This window comes from Dermochelys coriacea, chromosome 9, assembly GCF_009764565.3.
Source record: "Dermochelys coriacea isolate rDerCor1 chromosome 9, rDerCor1.pri.v4, whole genome shotgun sequence".
Taxonomy (NCBI): domain Eukaryota; kingdom Metazoa; phylum Chordata; order Testudines; family Dermochelyidae; genus Dermochelys; species Dermochelys coriacea.
In genome coordinates, this window is record NC_050076.1 from 3988188 (window position 1) to 4011312 (window position 23125).

Here is a 23125-nt window from a genome sequence, read left to right on the forward strand (position 1 = left end):
TACCTTCAGCTGCAAGGGCTCAACTTCGCCAGATGTCCCACTGGCCATGTGTCACCTGGTATGAGAGAATCTTCCTGGTCCAGTATTGCACTACAAAATAGGGTGGCAGAATTTGCGTACTGCCAGATACACCCTTGGCGTGACTTCAGCTTGAGTATGGGCTGCATGTGTTGCACCTACTGGCATGGAGGAAAGAATTCACTCTGCACAGCCTTCTGTTTACATCCAGGTTTCAGCTCCAGCCTTAACTATTTGCCAAGAGAGCCAACAGGGCGTGTTCTAGGAAAGTTCTCTTTATAAAGTGTTATTTAATGCACGACTTAGCCTTGTTCTGAGTGTGTTAAACAGAAACAAGTTTTCTTGGGAGAAAATCCCAACGGGAGCAATTTGCATGATCGATCAATCATAGTGAAGGGTCGGTACAGGACCATAAATACATGCAGATCTCCCGCTGCATGCTCCCATGACATATCCTAGGACATATTCAGTGTGTTTGGGATTTGGGAGTGGGAGGTGTTTTTCTTCTGGGAAATGGTTCAGCAAGTCACTTGGGTATGAGTGATGATCCTTTTCCCTGACTTGCTGAATTGTGTACGTGTGAATGCATAAGGCATGTGATGCACAAGCACAAATATATGTACGAAAGGCTTGAGTCTCAACTCTGTCTGAGCACAGCTTAGGCAGCATGGAGAGTGGGGAGCTGCAGGGGGCCAGCTGGGGCTCTCTGAATCAGGACTCATCAGCTCTGGTGCAAGTTGGGACTGTCCTTGTGCAACCTTACCATAAACCACTGGAGGATGGGGCAAAGCAAATTGTGGTCGTCCACACCCTAATCTGATCACCCACCACTCCTAGAATGCCCCCAGGGCACTGCTACTCTCCTTATGTTGGGGATGGGGGGTAGCTAGCGCAGAAGGTAGTACAGTGCTTCCACTGGCCTCACACTAGTGGAGAGTTTCTTGGAACAGGGGGAATTCTCTGATGACCTCCTCTGGCTGCTTTATGGCCACTCTGTGTTGCTTACCCACTACAAAGTGGCCTTATCAGACTGGAGAATCTTTTGGTCCATTGTATGTGTGCATGAATGTGTGTATCTATATAACATGGAGATAATCACCCAAGTGAGAGATCCATTAGGACAGCTAGTCTAGCTCCCTGCAGCAGATGCAGGATTGTTCCCTGTGGAATATTTTCTCGGAGTTTGTTCAGCCCAGTTATAATTTCCAAAGTAAGGATGCTCCAAAGGGCCACCTCCTTTTTTTGTTCCAAAACCTGATCCAGTCTGGCTCTGCGGTGTGTGCATGCCCATGCCAGTGTGCATACAGGTAAATATGATTGTGTAGTATGTATAATTTTCCTCTCAAGATAGCTTTTTCAGGACATACCCAGGCCAACCCTCTCTTGTTGTGATGAGCATATATTTGCTCCATTTTGCTCCAACAGAAGACTAATGTGCTAGTTTGAGGCACATTGAATCTATTTAAAAGGGGAACATCCAGAGCAAACTGGAGATTGATTACATTTTGGGGATGGAAGAATCTCTCCAAAAAAAAAAGTTGGGGGCCTCCAGAAAGTATGTGTTTCTGTCCTGGGTAGTGGGCATGTCGAAGGCAATGAGGAAAAAAGCAATGTGGTGACTAAACCTTTTAAGGTAAGAACCTTCTGTCTAAGCAGGTTGTAGCACAGAGTCCTGTTGTACAGAACCTGAGCAAGTAGACTGCAAATAGACAAGTGTTTTGGGAAGGAAATGGATTTTCACACTTGAAGGCCTATACAGACGTCTAATAATCTGAGACCTATGGACAAAGGCCCCAACTTGGAATATAGTTTTCTAGGGCAAATTTCTCTCTCTGGTGCTGGCACCTCTCTTGAAGTCAAAGCGGATCATGCCTGGCGACGAATGTTGGACTTGGGCCCCTGCAGGGTAACTGGGACATAGTTAAAGCAGACTGTCACCTTCTTTTAATACGCTAAAGTCTGGAGTGATATTTTAAGACTGATGTAAAAGAGGAGCTCCTGTCCCAGGAAACAGCAGTATCAATAAGACCATCTCAGACCTTGAGAATATCATCACACCCAGGGCACATTAAATTGGAGGTGGTTCGTTCCCTTCTAATGTTTCCCTCTTCCCCCAGTACAGCATTCAGTAATGGTATGAACGGGCAGTGCTAACCGTCTGCTTCAAGATATGTTTGCCTACACATAGGATATATCTCTGCTCTGAAAAGGCAATAAAACAGCTTGCAGACTTCTGAGAAAAGACCGAAACAAGTTTCGATCTGGGCATTGCCAGCAGATCGAGGGACATGATCATTCCCCTCTATTCGACATTGGTGAGGCCTCATCTGGAGTACTGTGTCCAGTTTTGGGCCCCACACTACATGAAGGATGTGGAAAAATTGGAAAATGTCCAGCGGAGGGCAACAAAAATGATTAGGGGATTGGAACACATGACTTATGAGGAGAGACTGAGGGAACTGGGATTGTTTAGTCTGCGGAAGAGAAGAATGAGGGGGGATTTGATAGCTGCTTTCAACTACCTGAAAGGGGGTTCCAAAGAGGATGGATCTAGACTGTTCTCAGTGGTAGCAGATGACGGAACGAGGAGTAATGGTCTCAAGTTGCAGTGGGGGAGGTTTAGGTTGGATATTAGGAAAAACTTTTTCACTAGGAGGGTGGTGAAGCACTGGAATGCGTTACCTAGGGAGGTGGTGGAATCTCCTTCCTTAGAGGTTTTTAAGGTCAGGCTTGACAAAGCCCTGGCTGGGATAATTTAGTTGGGGATTGGTCCTTCTTTGAGCAGGGGGTTGGACTAGATACCTCCTGAGGTCCCTTCCAACCCTGATATTCTATGAAGTTAAGGAAGGCAGAAAAACCCATTCATCTCTTCCAAAGATTCATGAAACCCACTCAAGTTGCTTCCTTTCACTCCTCTGTCAGAGTTTGTGTACTTTTGAGTCAATTTCTGTGATGAAAGTTGCAATAACATTCAGTCTGAAAACCCCTCTTTGGTTCTTCAACTCTCATTTCTTTCAACACCTGCTACTGTAAGAGTGCATTGACAATTTACAGCAATATGCATGATAGGGCTTCTTGCTACCTACTGGTAGCCCTAGTGTACAGCTGAGCATCTGGGGTTGGGTCATAGTTTTTTTTGGAGTTTTTTGAAAACGTTACCCAAGTGACCTAGAAACCTGAGTGCTGAGTTGCAATAGACACCCCAGGGATGTGGAGCACATCAGCACAGATAGCAGGGGAATTAAAATGTTCACTTTACTGGACAATGATTGTGTTGTGTCTGCTGCAGAGCCTTCAGCCTGAGCAGGCAAAAGCAAGTTACAAGGCGACAGATGTAAATAGCTTGTGACCTAGTCTCAACTATGGTCTTGTTGCAGATTAGGCAGGGGGAAGCTTTCTGGGCTAGAAGTGCAGCTGGCCACTTGATTAAAAAGACTGAAGAGATCAGATTTTCCGGTACCAAAGGGAGATGTCAGTTCTGTGTTAAACGGGTCACTACGGGGGCCAGTAGCCATACAAGCTTCCCACCGGCTGCCCATTGATGCCACGCAATCCCTGAGCTGCAGGGAGCCAGTGCCCGGAGATCATTCCGTTCTCAACCATCAATTCAGCCCTTGGACTTCCGAGACTCTCTTGGGCAGCGGCTGTGTTGTTGGTTCATGTGACATGGACACCTGGCCACTAGGAACTGGATCGAACCCCCGTGTTGGTACTCCATGTCAGATGGGAATGACTGTCCGTCTCTATCAACTGATCTGGCATCACACCATGCTGCACAGCCTCTTACCAATCCCTGAGCCAGCCACTCCCCCTGAAGTTATGAAAATTGGATTGATTCATTTTAACTGGTGTACTCGATGCAGCTGGAATCCTTTCTCAAGCCTTCCACACAGCACATGCTTGTGTGGCAGGTACCCTGCCCTGGGAGAAGGTCTCTGAGTCCAGCCACTTCAGATGCCCCAGGGGTTGGGGAGTGGGGGTGATGTCCCATGCCCTTCCAACCCCTGCCATTTCAGAGGCCTGGGCTCATGAGACACGTTATGGCCAAACTTTCTGGGCACGTTTATATGGCAGTGTAAGCCTAGGGTTTGAACTAAAGCTCAAGCCTAACCCCCATTTGGTCTACGCACAAATCGCGCTAACCCAGGGCTCGGTCCCAGGACCCTTGGGTGGGGTGGAGGGTCCGACCCTGAGTCAAGCTGGGACCCAGGGTTCAAACCCTATTGCTTTGTAATGTAGACATGGCCCCTCTGGACTCGTGCTCTAGGAGTTCACCAGACACGTTCCACAATCCCATGGGCTGACTTTCTTTGTCTTTCTCTGATCAGTCAAGTTTTCCCACACTGCACCACGAACACAGGGCTAGAGTGGCCACATTTTGGGAGCGCACTAGGAAGTATGGGATATGGGTAGTTGGACTCAGGGACTCCGAATGGGACTCAGATGCTGGAGCTCCAGGTTGGTTCCCAGGTTCAAAAATTCCTAACCTGGGTTTACAAATGAATGTAGACGCTCAAGCCCTAGGCTAACAAACCCAGGGTCTGCTCTACTAACCCTGGGTTTACATTGCAGTCTAGACATACCCTCTGGAGCCTCAGCCTGTACTCCTGAGCCATGTGTCATCTGGCACCTCTTCCCAACCCTGTGTACTGGCATAGCTACCGGTCACAATCCAGCCCATAGAGTTTAGCACAGGGAAAGCATCCTTACCAAGGAGATCATAGAAGATCAGGGTTGCAAGAGACCTCAAGAGGTCACCTAGTCCAACCCCCTGCTCAAAGCAGGACCAACCCCAACTAAATCATCCCAGCCAGGGCTTTGTCAAGTCTGACTTTAAAAACCTCTAAGGATGGAGATTCCACCACCTCCCTAGGTAACCGAGATGTATTTGAACGAACAGAAATTAGCATAAATAATTCCAGAAGCAGTCGTGCAGGATGTTCTGACTTTTGTATTTCTATGCTGTTGTGTGCCATAGTATCTAAGTGTATCCCTACGTCCTTTCAACCAGTGCCACTCACATCCAGGCTGCCCTGGTGGGCGCCACATGTCATGGGATGGAGTTGTGTACAGGGATGTGTTTGGATGGATCTGGATGCTATGACTTTCTGTGTCAGCCACTGCAGTGAGAAATGCCCTAGCAAAAGTCCTGTGTTCCACCACAGTGAGCTGGGATGGGCAAGCCTTACTTCTTTAAGCATCCCTTCAGGTCTGGCCTGTGGAACGAAATAAGCTTTGGCCAGTAGTCACAGCACATTCCTCCTTGAGTGAGTGCTCCAATGTTCAAACCGTTTTTTGAAGTACCCAGAAAAATAAGAGCCCTTGTCTGAGTAAGGAATGGCGGCTATTTCAAGGGGAAAGCGGTGTATTTATGCCTTTGTGAGCTACAAGATGGGGGAAGTGCTTGAGTTGTTTGCATTTGCTTGCCTAGCATTTCTCACAGGGAAGTAGTCTGTGCAGAACATTAAGTGCATTAGTGTTAAAAACACAAATTGGAGAGGAAATTAGGGCTGCATTATAAATTGACCCCGACAGAAGTAGTTGTGTGCTTGATAACCTCTGAAGTGCGCACAGCTATCAGCTGTGCCAAGCCATTTGCAAAAAAAAGACCAAATTCTTCAGGCACAGTTGGAGAACTGTAGCTCTCTCCAAGTTTCAAGAGGCTGCTGAATTTAGGTGTGTGGGGTTTTGGTTTTGGGGTTTTTTTCCCCATGACTGCATAACTACCTCTGAAATCCATTATAGAAATGGGATGAATTGGGCCAGTCACACTGGACAGCTCACAGATCCTGACAGATGATAATGTATTGAAATAAGAGACAGGAGAGGAAGGGGAGCCTGTGGCAAAAGTCATAGGAGACCATGTAATAAATTTCTGTGTCGTGTACTTATGGAAAAGGAGTTAGAATTAACATTGAATAGGCTACATTCATTCTGATATTTCCTAACTTTTGAGTCATTCACTTTGCAACCTGAAAATGTTCTTGTAACTTAGTTATATTGTAGAGAATACTCTCTTTGTCTGTCTGTCTCTAAACACACACAGAGAAAAATGCAGGAATAAGCCACTATAACACCATGGATTGCTTGCTCCTAAAATCTGGCAATAGATCATTCCATTTTGTTTCCAGCACTGTAGATCTTGATCCTGCAGTCACTTAAGCACATGTATAGCTTTACTTAGGTGAGCGGTCCAATTGCACTCCATGGCCCTGTTCACCCGAGTACAGTCATGTACATGCCTAAGTGATTGCGGGGTTAAGGTCATAGTTTTTAGCTATTGACTATCATTGCTTTCTTGTTGAGTCTTGTTGCAGATTGTGTAGGGGAAGAGACTGTGTTTTTATGTATATTTGAACAGCACTTAGTGACTTGGGATCAGTCTGGAGCTTTTTAGGATCTATCACCATGCGAATGAGTCCAAGTCCATATCAGAATTATTATTACGCACAAGTCCAAGTTAAAAACAGTTCTCCTGGAATGGAGCTGAGCTAGCTCGAGCTGATTGCAGATGGGTGTTCAGGATTGGGATTACATGACACGTCCATGATGATTTTATGTCGTTATCCTTTTAAAAATGAAGCAGTAGCCAAAGTGCTGATAATATCATACTCTGTGTAAGACATGTTCCAGATACCTTAGTGGTACAGTGTTGCCAAGCAAATGGGAAGAATGTAGAGATTATTATGTATTAAACCTTGCTGATTGCTACACTGCAATCATAGAAGGGCAAAGGATTTAGATTGGGTTGCTAGGGAAAGACTGTATTGGCTTCATAATGAAAACCAGAAAAAGGGTGAATTATGAGTGAGTTGCTTATACTGTATTAATACGTTATCATACAGCCTCTGAGAGCAATGGTAGTCATTCCCCATCTAGGATTTTCACTATTGAAGTAAACCAACTGGCCGCACTCTAGGTGTCAAGCGACACTATAAATCGTGCTAAGACCAGGCAGGTACTAACCTGAGGTCCATCCTACAGTCTGACTTCAGTCCTTACCCTATTCAAATCTTTCCCATATAAGTTTCCGAAAGTCACTAATTTTGGATGAAATCCTGCCCCATTAAAGTCAATGGCAAAACTCCCACTGACTATAATAGGGTCTGGATTTGACCCCACTGTGCCAGGAGCTGTACAAACACAGAACAAATATTTTATTCAGTAGTTTGCCACAGTTTGTCCACCCCCTGCAGGAGAAGTAGAAACTACAACCGATTGAAATTCTTTCATCTAAACATTTTTTGATGAAAACAGGCTTTCAAACTTCCTTTGAAATCTTTCCATTTGCCAGCAAAATGAAATGAGTTTTGGTTTTGAGCTGAAAAATTTCATTTCACTTTTCAAAATTCAAAAAGGCGCTTTTTCCCTCATTTTCCTACTCTAGTCATTGCCACCGCTTAGCTGACCCTGCAATAGTGTTTCAGGGCTCTTGCATATTTCTTGATGCTGTGCTGTGTTTATGTGACCTTGCAGCTGAAATATAAAGATTTTGATGTAAAACTTTGAAGATATTCCCACAACGTCATTCCGGGAGTATTAGTGTAATTCAAGATGTATTGAACTGTAAGGGTCTGATACATAAGAATGGCTACGCTGGGTCAGACCAAGGGTCCATCTACCCCAGGATAGAATCATAGAATCATAGAATATCAGGGTTGGAAGGGACCCCAGAAGGTCATCTAGTCCAACCCCCTGCTCAAAGCAGGACCAAGTCCCAGTTAAATCATCCTAGCCAGGGCTTTGTCAAGCCTGACCTTAAAAACCTCTAAGGAAGGAGATTCTACCACCTCCCTAGGTAACGCATTCCAGTGTTTCACCACCCTCATAGTGAAAAAGTTTTTCCTAATATCCAATCTAAACCTCCCCCATTGCAACTTGAGACCATTACTCCTCGTTCTGTCATCTGCTACCATTGAGAACAGTCTAGAGCCATCCTCTTTGAAACCCCCTTTCAGGTAGTTGAAAGCAGCTATCAAATCCCCCCTCATTCTTCTCTTCTGCAGACTAAACAATCCCAGCTCCCTCAGCCTCTCCTCATAAGTCATGTGCTCTAGACCCCTAATCATTTTTGTTGCCCTTCGCTGTACTCTTTCCAATTTATCCACATCCTTCTTGTAGTGTGGGGCCCAAAACTGGACACAGTACTCCAGATGAGGCCTCACCAGTGTCAAATAGAGGGGAACGATCACGTCCCTCGATCTGCTCGCTATGCCCCTACTTATACATCCCAAAATGCCATTGGCCTTCTTGGCAACAAGGGCACACTGCTGACTCATATCCAGCTTCTCGTCCACTGTCACCCCTAGGTCCTTTTCCACAGAACTGCTGCCGAGCCATTCGGTCCCTAGTCTGTAGCGGTGCATTGGATTCTTCCATCCTAAGTGCAGGACCCTGCACTTATCCTTATTGAACCTCATTAGATTTCTTTTGGCCCAATCCTCCAATTTGTCTAGGTCCTTCTGTATCCTATCCCTCCCCTCCAGCGTATCTACCACTCCTCCCAGTTTAGTATCATCCGCAAATTTGCTGAGAGTGCAATCCACACCATCCTCCAGATCATTTATGAAGATATTGAACAAAACGGGCCCCAGGACCGACCCCTGGGGCACTCCACTTGACACCGGCTGCCAACTAGACATGGAGCCATTGATCACTACCCGTTGAGCCCGACAATCTAGCCAGCTTTCTACCCACCTTATAGTGCATTCATCCGGCCCATACTTCCTTAACTTGCTGACAAGAATGCTGTGGGAGACCGTGTCAAAAGCTTTGCTAAAGTCAAGAAACAATGCATCCACTGCTTTCCCTTCATCCACAGAACCAGTAATCTCATCATAAAAGGCGATTAGATTAGTCAGGCATGACCTTCCCTTGGTGAATCCATGCTGACTGTTCCTGATCACTTTCCTCTCCTCTAAGTGCTTCAGGATTGATTCTTTGAGGACCTGCTCCATGATTTTTCCAGGGACTGAGGTGAGGCTGACTGGCCTGTAGTTCCCAGGATCCTCCTTCTTCCCTTTTTTAAAGATGGGCACTACATTAGCCTTTTTCCAGTCATCCGGGACTTCCCCCGTTCGCCACGAGTTTTCAAAGATAATGGCCAAGGGCTCTGCAATCACAGCCGCCAATTCCTTCAGCACTCTCGGATGCAATTCGTCCGGCCCCATGGACTTGTGCACGTCCAGCTTTTCTAAATAGTCCCTAACCACCTCTATCTCTACAGAGGGCTGGCCATCTCTTCCCCATTTTGTGATGCCCAGCACAGCAGTCTGGGAGCTGACCTTGTTAGTGAAAACAGAGGCAAAAAAAGCATTGAGTACATTAGCTTTTTCCACATCCTCTGTCACTAGCTTGCCTCCCTCATTCAGTAAGGGGCCCACACTTTCCTTGGCTTTCTTCTTGTTGCCAACATACCTGAAGAAACCCTTCTTGTTACTCTTGACATCTCTTGCTAGCTGCAGCTCCAGGTGCGATTTGGCCCTCCTGATATCTTTCCTACATGCCCGAGCAATATTTTTATACTCTTCCCTGGTCATATGTCCAACCTTCCACTTCTTGTAAGCTTCTTTTTTATGTTTAAGATCCGCTAGGATTTCACCATTAAGCCAAGCTGGTCGCCTGCCATATTTACTATTCTTTCGACTCATCGGGATGGTTTGTCCCTGTAACCTCAACAGGGATTCCTTGAAATACAGCCAGCTCTCCTGGATTCCCTTCCCTTTCATGTTAGTCCCCCAGGGGATCCTGGCCATCTGTTCCCTGAGGGAGTCAAAGTCTGCTTTCCTGAAGTCCAGGGTCCGTATCCTGCTGCTTACCTTTCTTCCCTGCGTCAGGATCCTGAACTCAACCAACTCATGGTCACTGCCTCCCAGATTCCCATCCACTTTTGCTTCCCCCACTAATTCTACCCGGTTTGTGAGCAGCAGGTCAAGAAAAGCGCTCCCCCTAGTTGGCTCCCCTAGCACTTGCACCAGGAAATTGTCCCCTACGCTTTCCAAAAACTTCCTGGATTGTCTATGCACCGCTGTATTGCTCTCCCAGCAGATATCAGGAAAATTAAAGTCACCCATGAGAATCAGGGCATGCGATCTAGTAGCTTCCGTGAGTTGCCGGAAGAAAGCCTCATCCACCTCATCCCCCTGGTCCGGTGGTCTATAGCAGACTCCCACCATGACATCACTCTTGTTGCACACACTTCTAAACTTAATCCAGAGACACTCAGGTTTTTCCACAGTTTCGTACCGGAGCTCTGAGCAGTCATACTGCTCCCTTACATACAGTGCTACTCCCCCACCTTTTCTGCCCTGCCTGTCCTTCCTGAACAGTTTATAACCATCCATGACTGTACTCCAGTCATGTGAGTTATCCCACCAAGTCTCTGTTATTCCAATCACGTCATAATTCCTTGACATCACCAGGACCTCCAGTTCTCCCTGCTTGTTTCCAAGGCTTTGTGCATTTGTATATAAGCACTTGAGATAACCTGTTGATCGCCCCTCATTCCCAGTATGAGGCAGGAGCCCTCCCCTCACAGACATTCCTGCCTGTGCTTCCTCCCGGTATCCCGCTTTCCCACTTATCTCAGGGCTTTGGTCTCCTTCCCCCGGTGAACCTAGTTTAAAGCCCTCCTCACTAGGTTAGCCAGCCTGCTGGCAAAGATGTTCTTCCCTCTCTTCGTAAGATGGAGCCCGTCTCTGCCCAGCACTCCTCCTTCATGGAACACCATCCCATGGTCAAAGAATCCAAAGCCTTCTCTCCGACACCACCTGCGTAGCCATTCGTTGACCTCCACGATTCGACGGTCCCTACCCAGGCCTTTTCCTTCCACGGGGAGGATGGACGAGAACACCACTTGCGCCTCCAACTCCTTTATCCTTCTTCCCAGAGCCACGTAGTCCGCAGTGATCCGCTCAAGGTCATTCTTGGCAGTATCATTGGTGCCCACGTGGAGAAGCAGGAAGGGGTAGCGATCCGAGGATAGGATCTTGTTTTCCGACAGTGGCCAGCGCCAAATGGTTCAGAGGGAATGAACAGAACAGAGCACTTTAGAGTGATCCAACCCTGTCATCCGGCTTCTGGCAGTTTGAGGTTTAGGGACACCCAGAACATGGGGTTGCATACCTGACTTTCATGGCTAAAGCCATCGATGGACCTATTCTCCATGAACTTCTCATTCCTTTTTGAATGCAGCTAAACTTTTGGCCTTCACGACATCCCCTGGCAATGAGTTCCACAGGTTGACTGTGCTTTGTATGAAGAAGTACTTCCTTTTGTTAGTTTTAAATCAGTTGCCTGTTGTTTTCATTGGGTGACCCTTGGTTCTTGTTATGTGAAGGCATAAATAATACTTCCCTGTTCACTTGCTGTATCATATGCCCCCTTAGTTGTCTCTTTTCTAAGATGAACAGCCCCCGTCTTCTTAATCTCTCCTCACATGGAAGCTGTTTCACACCCCTGATCATTTTTGTTGCCCTTCTCTGTACTTTGTCCAATTCTAATATATAGTTTTTGAGATCCTGTTTTTCCATTGTTTATTTCCATCCCCTAGTAGTTGTTATTAATAGTATAGTGTCCACAATCAAGAATGGGATTTCTCATATGCTACACACACACACTCTACATACACTTAGTAAGAGAGGGTCCCTGTCCCAGGGAAATTGTACGTAGAGAAGACAGAGAAAAGGTGGAGGAAAGAAGCATTATTTATTATTATTCCTATTTTACTTTGTGACTTAGCTCTCTCCATCAGTTGGTGACCTGCCTGAGGCTACACACTGAGTCTGTGATGGCACCAGGAACTGAACCAAAGTCTCCCGAGTCCAAGTCCTGTACTTCAAACCATTCTTCCTCTCTCTTGGGGCTCTAGGGAATTTTGCAGCAGACCCCGGTGTGTTTCATAATACATCTGTTGTACCCTAGCTTCTGAGAACAGCTTATCGGTTTGGAATTTGTTTATATATATGCTTCTATTTAAACACTCCAAGACAAGTAGAAACTTATCACTGCTTGGCTTCTAGGACAACTTGAATATTTCAGAAGCAAACACAGAAGGGGATACTCTGAAAAAGGGTGGAGCTCAGATGTTCTGAGTTTCACCCAGCACTCGAGCTCAACACTGCTTACACCCTATTTTGAGGAGTTAGGTGCGACTTCTCTGTTGTCCAGGAATTATTCAAGCCCTCTGCACAAGAGTGAGTTTCCCCAGGAAGAGCTGAAACCATCACAGGACCTACTGGTGGGTTATACACCTTTCAAAAAGAAATGGGAACCAGCAAGCGCAAGAACAATGCAATTGCAATACACAGCATTTTGGTTCACATCCTAGTGCTGCAGAGAGCTGGATTGTGCTTATTGGTAGAATTAAACATACAAACTTTGAAAGCAAAGGGCTGCAAAGTTAACAAGAATGAGAGAGATCAAGGCTGAAGTTTGCACTGTAAATAGCTCTGAATAGTGCAAAGATTTCCTTAACATCAATCATCGATGTAATCTCAAATCAGCTGCTTCTTTTTCTCTAATGTCCTCTTCTCACCAATTAACCTATTGTAATTATAGGCTGAGCTGGTAGCACTGCCACTAGTTAAGGTTGCCTGACATTTCGTACTGTAAGACCCAGTTTTCAGTTATAACTTTGCCAAACCTCAACCACTGGGGATGACGTTTTCCAGGTGGGTGCGTTTGGACAGTTTTTCAGCATAAATGGCTGTCGTTTCTCAGAATGAGAAAAGACATTGTTTTGTCCACGTTAAAAACATTCGTATAACCATTTCATTGAAAAACGCTAGTGCCCCCACGCTTTGGAGCAGAGCTAGTGGGGGAGGAGGAGGTTGCCCTGGTGCCAGGATTGTGGCTTTTATGGTTCTCACGAAAATGCATCCAAATTTGGCCAAATTTTAAGACTTTGGAAAAATCTCACTTTACGGATGCAGGCAGCTAAATCTCTGAAGCTTCCATCTGCACCGCGCATGCTCCAATCTCTCACCGCTCCTGCATGTGACCAGACTATGCGTGCACCATCCCACACAATGACCAAGCGTGCTCCAACCTGGTGGCTAAGGGTCCTGGCTCTGGAGCTGAGGGCAGGGAGCCTGTCTCTCTTGTACTCTCAATTCCCCACCTTCGGGCAAAGGAAGGAAAGGAAGAGGGGAGGTGGGGGAGACTGGGAGCTGGGGTTTTGGGGTATGACGGATCAGACGAGGAGCCTCTGTGGGGGTGACTGAGAGTGAGCAAGGAGACCGGCACAGGGATGAGGATGAAGAGCTGGGGAAAAAACTGGGACAGAGATCTGGGGTTGGGGTGGAAAGAGACGGGACAGGGATAGGGACAGAAGGGTCTGATACCATGAGAGATCACTCCCCTCAGCAGCCGGACTGGACCCCAAGTTGCCTCATACGCTGCTATCAGTAAGTAGCTGTTTTGTCCATGTTAAAACCGTTCTTACAACCAGGGTCGTTGAGATGCTGTGGTATGGCACAGCCATTAAACGCCCCGCGGCTGGCCTGGGTCAGCTGCTCAGGCTCGCGGGGCTCAGGCTGCAGGCTGTAAAATGGCACTGTAGACATTCGGGCTCCGTCTGGAGCCTGAGCTCTGGGACCCTGTGGTGGGGAGGGTCCCAGAGCTCTGGCTTCAGCCAGAGCCTGAATGTCTACACTGCAGTTTTTAGCCCTGTGAGCCGAGCCTCGCGAGCCCGAGGCGGCTGACCTGGGCCAGCCATAGCTGTGCAGCGGGTCTTTTATTCCAGGGAGACGTACCCTCTGTGGGCAGGGTTTGGGGGAGACTTTGAGTTAGGACTCCTGAGTTCAATTCTTAGCATTGACACCTATTTATAATATGACATCACATTACTTCCCTGAGCCTTATTTTTCCTATCTGAAAAATGGATAATGTAGAATTTACCTGATCAACTAAGTTGCAAGACATAATTCTCTCTCTCTCTCTCTCTTTTGTGCTGTAGTGTAAACTCAAACTTTCACTTCTGTTTGGATTGAATACACAAACGGGAGAGCTATTGTTTTGCAGGAAGAGCAAAGCCAGCCTCTGTTTCCTGCACAGCTTGTAACTACAGGGTTAAAGCCAAAAATATTCTCAAATTTGCACAGGACAAATTGTTCAAGTTCCTCTGGGCATCGCTGTGCCCTGGTGCTTTGCTGTTCAAAGGACAAAGCTGGAGCCTGTTTTGACATGCCCTCTGACTGGGGCTTGCATTTTCTTTTCAAAGGCAATCACACATGCTCCTTCTCAGACAGCCCTGCTCTGGGTCTGCTGGGAATTGGACCAGTCAGTGGACTTTGGCTGAGTTAGGGCAATAGAACAAAATCTGCAGTTTAGAGGTTTTATTGTCTGAAACTTGACTACAGTGATGGAAATCTCAGTGAGCTTCAGTTCCCAGGTGAAGTGCCTGTGTTGATTTGAGGGCTGATTCAGCCCATTGATACCAATGAGAAAAGCAGGAGTATGATAGGATAGGCAGAGTTCATGGAGCACGCTACTGGAGTTGATTCCTATCTTCATCTGAAGTGTTTTTCCATGTTAGCATTTGCCACAGAGCCAGGAGGATTCTGAAGGCAACTGTTGGGGGACACCTGCTGTAGGATTCCAGCCACTTGAAGAAAGTTGTTTTCTCCCAAGTTTGTATCTCAGCCTCCACATGATCTGCAGCGTCCCCTCCATACGCCACCCAGGGAAGGTAGGGGAGTGACAGTAAGGACACGGTTTCTGTTCCCAGCTCTGCAATTGATTTCTTTGCCCCCAGGCTAAGTCCCTTAGGGCATGTCTTCACTGCGATTAAAAAGCCTGAGGCTCCGTCAACTGACTTGGCCTTGCAGGGCTCGGGCAGCCAGGGCGCAGGTGTTTTATCACAGTGTCGATGTACCCTCCGGGTACGTCTAAACTGCAATGTAAGCCCAGGGTTTGAACTCGGGTTCAACCCTAACACCCCTTCCATCTACACACAAATCACCTTAACCCAGGGCTCAGACCCGGGTGTAGAGTTCGAGCCTAAATCAAGCTGGGGTCCAGGGTTCAAGCCCTATTGCTTTGCAGTGTAAACACTGCCCCACTGGACTTGTACTCTGGGAGGCTGCCAAAAGTATCCCATGATCCCACAGGCCAACTTTTTGTCCTCTGACCAGTCAAGTTAGGTGTCAGAGTAGCAGCCGTGTTAGTCTGTATTCGCAAAAAGAAAAGGAGGACTTGTGGCACCTTAGAGACTAACAAATTTATTTGAGCATAAGCTTTCGTGAGCTATAGCTTATGCTCAAATAAATTTGTTAGTCTCTAAGGTGCCACAAGTCCTCCATTTCTTCAAGTTAGGTGGACAGTCAAGTTTCCCCACACTGTACCACAAACACAGGGCCATGTTTTGGGAAAACGCTAGGAAGTCTAGGAAATGGGTGGCTGGACTTGAGGACACTTCTCTGATTCCCCAAGCTTGCTCGCTTGCTTTCTGTTCATGTAAAATTATTTTCAGTGGCTTGCTGTTCTTTTTAATTCCCTACTAGTTCTTACAGTGCTAAAGGAAATCCAATTCAGTAGTTTCTTAATGCATTTTTGCCACTTGGAATTTTTGTTTGCAAGAGGAGACTCAAATGGTACTAGCCAGTTTGTTTGCTGCCAAACTATGTTCCCACTAAACCTTTAGAAAAAGCTGCCTCGGAACAAAAATATACGTCCTCATTGAGCCTTGTATTTTCCCAAGCCCCACTGAACCGTGCATATAGTGCAGGGGGAGGTGTTGCTCTGCCAGTTAAACAACTGGCCTCTTTTATGAACCCTGGCAGGCAGCTCCAGTTTCCGAATGGGAACAGGTTTGCAGCCACTTGGCTGGGCCTGCTGCTTCCAGAGGAATTCTTCTGCTCTAGCTGAATTCCAAGGCTGCCACTCTTACTCGGCCCAGGCCATGCCTGCTCAAAGCAGCATTAAACATAAACACAGGGCTTCTTTACAGCGCTGTTCTGGTAACGTACAGGGAACAAGTCCCCTCTCCAAAGCCAGGAGTCCTGAGCACTGCAGCAGTGCTAGGCAGAGGACAGCTGTGTGTGCCATCTGGCCAGCTGTAGCCAAGCCCAGTTACCACTGAGGGTCTGTCTACACAGCAAGGCAAAGCCCGGGGCTGGCCTGTGCCAGCTGACTCGTGTGCAGGGCTTGGGCTGCGGGGCTGTTTCATAGCTGTGTAGACTCTGCACCATAGGAGCCCCACAAGCCTGATTCAGCTACCATGGGACATCTTCAGGTGGCTAGTTACAGGGCAGACATGCCAATCTGGCTACTTCTACAGTACAGGTGAGGGGTGTGATTCCACTGCTCATGTGCGCGTGCTCATGCTTGCTCTCATTGAGCGAGCACAAGTATAAATAGAAGTGCAACAAGGGTCGCAGCAGTGGATGTAATAGTAATCTTTGAAAACTCATGGCGATCGGGGGAAGTCCTGGATGACTGGAAAAAGGCTAATGTAGTGCTCATCTTTAAAAAAGGTAAGATGGAGGATTCGGGGAACTACAGGCCAGTCAGCATTACCTCAGTCCCTAGAAAAATCATGGAGCAGGTCCTCAAGGAATCAATTCTGAAGCACTTAGAGGAGAGGAAAGTGATCAGGAACAGTCAGCATGGATTCACCAAGGGCAAGTCCTACTGGACTAATCTAATTGCCTTCTATGACAAGACAAGTGGCTCTGTGGATTAGGGGAAAGCAGTGGACGTATTATTCCTTGACTGTAGCAAAGCTTTTGATACGGTCTCCCACAGTATTCTTGCTAGCAAGTTAAAGAAGTATGGGCTGGATGAATGGACTATAAGGTGAATAGAAAGCTGGCTAGATTGTTGGACTCAATGGGTAGTGATCAATGGCTCCATGTCTAGTTGGCAGCCGGTATCAAGTGGAGTGCCCCAAAGGTCGGTCCTGGGACCGGTTTTGTTCAATATCTTCATGAATGATCTGGAGAATGGCGTGGATTGCACCCTCAGCAAGTTTGCTGATGACTCTAAACTGGGAGGAGAGGTAGATACGCTGGAGGGTAGGGATAGGATACAGAGGGAGCTAGACAAATTAGAGGATTGGGCCAAAAGAAATCTGATGAGGTTCAACACGGACAAGTGCAGAGTCCGGCACTTAAGACGGAAGAATGCCATGCACTGCTACGGACTAGGGACGGAATGGCTTGGCAGCAGTTCTGCAGAAAAGGACCTAGGGGTTACAGTGGACAAGAAGCTGGATATGAGTAGATAGTGTGCCCTTGTTCCAAAAAGGCTAACGGCATTTTGGGCTGTACACGTAGGAGCATTGCCAGCAGATCGAGGGATGTGATTGTTCCCCTCTATTCGACATTCGTGAGGCCTCATCTGGAGTACTGGGTCCAGTTTTGGGCCCCACACTACAAGAAGGATGTAGAAAAATTGGAAAGAGTCCAGCGGAGGGCAACAAACATGATTAAGGGGCTGGAGCACATGACTTATGAGGAGAGGCTGAGGGAACTGGGATTATTTAGTTTGCAGAAGAGAAGAATGAGGAGGGATTTGATAGCTGCTTTCAACTACCTGAAAAGGGGTTCCAAAGAGGATGGATCTAGACCGTTCTCAGTGGTAGCAGATGACAGAACAAGGAGCAATGGTCTCAAGTTGCAGTGGGGGAGGTTTAGATTGGATATTAGGAAAAAATTTTTCACTAGGCAGGTGGTGAAACACTGGAATGCATTACCTTGGGAGGTGGTGGAATCTCCTTCCTTTGAGGTTTTTAAGGTCAGGCTTGACAAAGCCCTGGCTGGGATGATTTAGTTGGGGATTGGCCCTGCTTTGAGCAGGGGGTTGGACTAGATACCTCCTGAGATCCCTTCCAATCCTGAGATTCTGTGATTCTATGATGCCTGAAACTAGACTAGCATGTACGTACCCACCGGTTTCAGGCTCAGCCGTGCCTCCGCTGCAGCTCCCTGCCCTCCACCAGCTGCACGGCTCTTTATGCTCACATATGTGTACACGAGCAGGGGAATCACACTCCTGGCATGTCGTGCAGACATAGCCTTAGTCCCTGACAGGGAAGGAAAAGCCAGTGAGCACCAATTTACGGAGTTTGCCCCTCCCCCTGTAGAATGAGTTGCTGCTCTGTCCCCAAATCCAATAGGCTCCAGGGATCCCAAAGAGCTGGGATGGCTTCAGATCCCCATGCTGAAGCCACAAGAAAAGAACCAGAGCCTCAGATGGACACCCCTTCTAGGTAATTGCCACAAGGCAGCTAGGACCGGCTCTAGGCACCGGCAAAGCAAGCACGTGCTTGGGGCGGCATAATTCCAGGGGCGGCATTCCGACCATCCTTTTTTTTTTTTTATAACCCCGCTCCTCCCAATCTCCTGCTGAGATCCTGACCTCATGGAGAGCCCTCTGCTGGATGCCAGGCCGTGGGGGCTAGTATCACGGAAGCAGCTTCTGCATTGAGCAGAGGAGATCTGCATGTGGAGGTCTCCTTCTGCCTTCAGGTTTCCCTGGGATAATCTAGGCTAAGATTAAACATACCTGTTCAGTTTGGGGCAGTGTTGTGCCTCAAAGCATCAATATCTTGTGGGATTTCGCAGTACAGTTTTTGGTTTTTGTTTTGTTTTGGGGGGGATTTTTGTGGGGTTTTTTGGAGGTGGGGTGGGGTTTTTTTTTGCATTTGGAAGATAAAAACATGAAACTTCTTGCGTGTTCATCGCTCAAGAGTGGACTGACCTTTGCTCAATATGTGGCTGGTTTCCTAGTGGAACGTAGCACGTTCCATCTTGCCAATGGGTCTGTTTTCATCCAGTGTGAAGTTAAAGCATCACAGATTCCCCTTACCTCCAAGCAGTTCAGGTATTGATTTCTTTTGCCATGAGATGTGAAAATACATTTTCAGTTTGAATGTCACGGCTACATTTTGACAAGCCTTTGATGCAAAACTAGCAATTCCCCATAGGGCGTAAACATTCTGCTCAGACATAATGCCCTGCTCCAAGCTATGTGGCATGTCCATTACTCTCACCCCTTTCCTCGGTGCATTGCGCCACTGCTAGCAGCACAGCTTGTTCCTCAGGGACTGACTGGAATGTGCTGTAAACAGATGGAGGAGAGGGGTGAGAAATGTGCAGAAACTGAGAGAAATGCAGAGACAAGATTGTCCTGTGGTTAGGGTACCAGGCTGGGAACTTGGAGCTCTGCCACATTCTTCCTGCATGGCCTTTGGCAAGTCACTTAGGCCCAGCTCCTTAAAGGGGAATTAGGCACCAATTGAAATCAGTGAAACTTAGGTGCCTAATTCCCTTTACGAATCTGGGCCTTAACCTCTGCATATCTGCACTCCCCAGTGGATAAAATGTAGCAGATGATACTCACAGGAGAGTTGTCAGGGCAAACTTTATGATGTGTGGGGATGTTACAGTGAGGAGTGTCTGTACATAAAATGGTCACAATTATTATTTAGGTTCCATGGATGAATGGTTTAGAAAGGATTGATAGCTGTTAAACACAAGTAGTACATGTTATAGAGGGGTATGAACACCTGTAGAAGAGCTATAAATTCCCATAACCCATGTCACAAGCAACCTATAGACCAGGCAGACATGCTGACAATTGCTTTACCATTTGTTGAAACATCTGTCAGTCATGTATTAACCCTGCATTGACTGTTGCTAAATGGAACCGTAATATAAAGTGTGACCAGTCACACAAATCAAAGTCCGAGCGGTGCAAGCTGGTCCAGCCGTGTGCTGGGCAGACGACCTGCTGATTCAGGGTGTGCTACTTCGTTGTGACCTACATCTTGAGCCACAGCATAGACTAAGAAAGAAGGCAACAAATGGAAGGACCCCCTTGCCAATTATCTGGTCTGGGAATCTGAGCAGCAGACAGCACCAAAGCAAACAAACCAGTGTGGTTTACCAACAAGCCGTGGTGCTGGCCAAGTGGCAGGCGGTTCGTGTTCCCAGCCCTACAGCGCTTGACCCTCGGTCGTGCTGTGCTGTGACACTGTGTGCGGCTTTCAACTGGCCAGCATTCAGCACGGGCTCTTGTCCTCTCCCGGGTGAGTAGCATCCTCTGGGAGCCGGCCAGGCTTTGTGGTCCCTCTGGGAGGAAGTCTGGCGTGCTCGGTCTCTGTCAAATGGTTGTAATCGAGACTGAATTTCCCACATGTGCACAAGTGTGGCTGGAATCTGCTTCCTGGTGCCGCACGCAGGCAGGAGGCATTTCAGGGAGATAATGTCTGACCGTGTAGGCAGGGCAGTGCACCTGGGAAATCGCTCCCCCCGACTCGCCTCTCCCGGGATGCCTGAAAACCACAGGCAGTGGCCTGGCAGCTGGGGTGCTGGGCCTGCTGCATGCAGCGCTTCTCGGACCATCACGCTGCTCCCTTGTGCCCCCCCTCCCGCCCCCCCATCAGTTAGGTGCGACGACTCCTCCACTCGTTGCGGGCGGAGGCCCTTGTACCATTGTGAGCTGGCTGCATGGAGTGGCTTTGATCGGCGGAGGCTGATCGTTATGAAGGTTTCAGGCTGGAAGCGACAGGCCCCGTTACTGAGGAGGGGGTGCGGAGGTGGGAATCCCCGGGGGCTTTCTGGTTGACTCAGACAGACTCTCCAGTGGGCGCCACAAGCTTTCCCGGTGTGCGTCCCCTCCTCCCTTGCTCTGAGGCTGGTGCAATAAGGGCAGGCTGGGGCTAGGCCCACCCTGCTCCTCTCCCTCGCTGCAATCTACTTACGCAACCGTGGGCCCCCCCATTTACCGAGTCGGATGTGAGGAGCGGAGACATGAGGGAGCGTCGGTGAAACCACCGCCAGGGTTAAGTGGGATTTCCGTGCTTGGTGGGCCTCTGCCCCCTGCCGTTGGAGGAGAATCAGGCCCTGAGAGTCTAGCACCACTAGCAACCAGCCTTCAGCTTGGACAGCCCTTGGGCTCCCGAACTGCACCTGCTCTTTCTCTATGGTGCTGTGATTAATTCTGGGGGCAGGGGCCTCAGCCAGTGAAGCTGTCTCCTATCCTTTTCTCTCCCCATCATGGTGTGTATGGCTGTCAGCAGGCAGATGTTTTACCACATCTGTCTCTTTCCCTGCAGATCCCGCAGCTGCAGCTGGTGTGCACAGGGCTGGACTCTCTACATGTGTAGGAGGCCTTGACCAGTGCAGGGCCAGCATCTGATAGCAGTTACACCAGTGTAAATCTGGAGTAATTTAACTCAGTGGGATTAACTGCAGATGACATCGGTGTGATTGACAGCAGAATCTGCCTGTTTGCAATTTAAAATCGCCTGGCAAGGGCTCCATGGTCCCCTGTGCAAGCCAAGGAGAGCCTGGAGCCCTGGGTCTGGCTGCAGGAAAAGCAGATGGGCAGGGTACTTCCACTGCAGGATGTTCCCTTCCAGTGCGGGGCTTCCATGGGGATTCAGGTCAGAGAGTTTAGAGGGGTCTAGAATGGGAGGGGTGGCTGGTCTTTCATGCTTCCCCACCCCCCAGACCCGCCCAGATTTCTTCCACACGTCGCCTAGGGCAGTGGTCCTCAAAGCCGGTCCGCCGCTTGTTCAGGGAAAGCCCCTGGCGCACCGGACCAGTTTGTTTACCTGCCACGTCTGCAGGTTCAGCCGCTCGCGGCTCCCAGTGGCCGTGGTTCACCACTCCAGGCCAGTGGGGTCTACAGGAAGGGCAGCCAGCACGTCCCTTGGCCCGCGCCACTTCCCGCAGCCCCCATTGGCCTGGAGCAGTGAACCGCGGCCAGTGGGAGCCACGATCGGCTGAACCTGCAGATGTGGCAGGTAAACAAACCGGTCCGGTGCACCAGGGGCTTTCCCTGAACAAGCGGCAGACCGGCTTTGAGGACCACTGCCCTAGGGTTTGTGTTCCACGATGTGTCAGGGCAAACGTGGCAACAATGATTTAGGCATAGCCAGTCTCGGCACCAGGCTGTGTGTATTTACTGGCTCCAAGCAGCAGTTACTGCTGTTCTGTGCCTGCACCCACCTCTGAAGGAGCTGCTATCCCATAGTACACTTGGGGAAACTGAGTCGCAGAGAAGCAAAGTGACTTGCCCAAGGTCACGCAGGCAGGCGGAAACAGACTCCCTATCTCCTAACTGCCCTGCACCAGGCTGGCTCTGGCACTGAAATCACTTCCTTCATTCTGCATGCTCAGTTTTTCCTTGATTTCGCTCATCACTCAATGTTGATCTCATTTGCTGCTGGTCCCTTCCCAGTTCCTGCTTTTGGCCATTGATGCACCCTTAGGACAGACAAAATGGCAGGATTTCCACCCTGTGTTCAGCGGCAGTGGTAGCTTGGTCCTAAATGGCCCCAGAATGCTGAGCAGTGGTAGGTGGCAGAAGAAATCTTGTGTGGTGCCTTCATATGGAGGACGGTTCTGGCTTGGCTTAGCAGGGCACTTACCAGCTGCCTGTTTCTTTCCTTGTTTTAGCTGAACCAGCTGGAGGAGGCAGCAGATGCAGCTCATACCTTCTTCATGGCAAACCCTGAGCACATGGAAATGCAGCAGGACATTGAGAACTACAAAACCATGGCTGGGAAGGTCCATCTGGTTGATCGAGAAGCCAAGCCGCACATGGTGAGTTTGGGAAACCAGCTCTCTCCACTGAGCTGAACACGTATGTCAAGTGTCAGCCAGCTTGGGGAAGAGTTTTGGGCCTGGAGGAAGGTAACACGGGCTACTGGCCAAGCTCGGTTGGATGGCGTTTGCAATGCTGTAACGTGAGCTCGTGCTAGCTAGAGAATATCGGTGTGTGAGCCTTCGGCCATGTCTGTGCTGGGCATTAGAAAGGCAGCGTTTGTCAATTCCCACCTCGTAGCATCTGCCTGGCTGTGCCATTACCCTGTGCATAGCCAAGATATAACCACGGTGTCTCTGATTTACATCAGTAAACATAGATTTGGTAGCATGGTCATTTTGCATTCATTTACACTTCCATTCAGGCGTCTGTGCAACTGTATTTTCACTGTAGTCCAGCCATATGCATTTAGCTAGGGCACTTACTCACCCACCTGTTTTATCCATGTACATCCAAGGCAATGCATCAAATGTGCAATTCTGAGGGCTAAGCTCTGGCTGGCAGTGGACATGCCAGTGTTCTCTGGTCGTGAAGGTTCAACTGGAAAACA

At 48.4% G+C, this 23125-nt stretch overlaps 1 protein-coding gene across 1 annotated transcript in view; it reads left to right on the plus strand.

Annotated features, from left to right (window-relative positions):
- The window catches only part of P3H2 (prolyl 3-hydroxylase 2), a 121391-nt gene that overhangs the window by 68214 nt on the left and 30052 nt on the right, over positions 1-23125 (plus strand). Inside the window, exon 2 of the mRNA XM_038416793.2 lies at positions 22428-22574. Coding sequence (XP_038272721.1) covers positions 22428-22574 — 147 coding nt within the window. The remainder of the gene's footprint in view (positions 1-22427; positions 22575-23125) is intronic.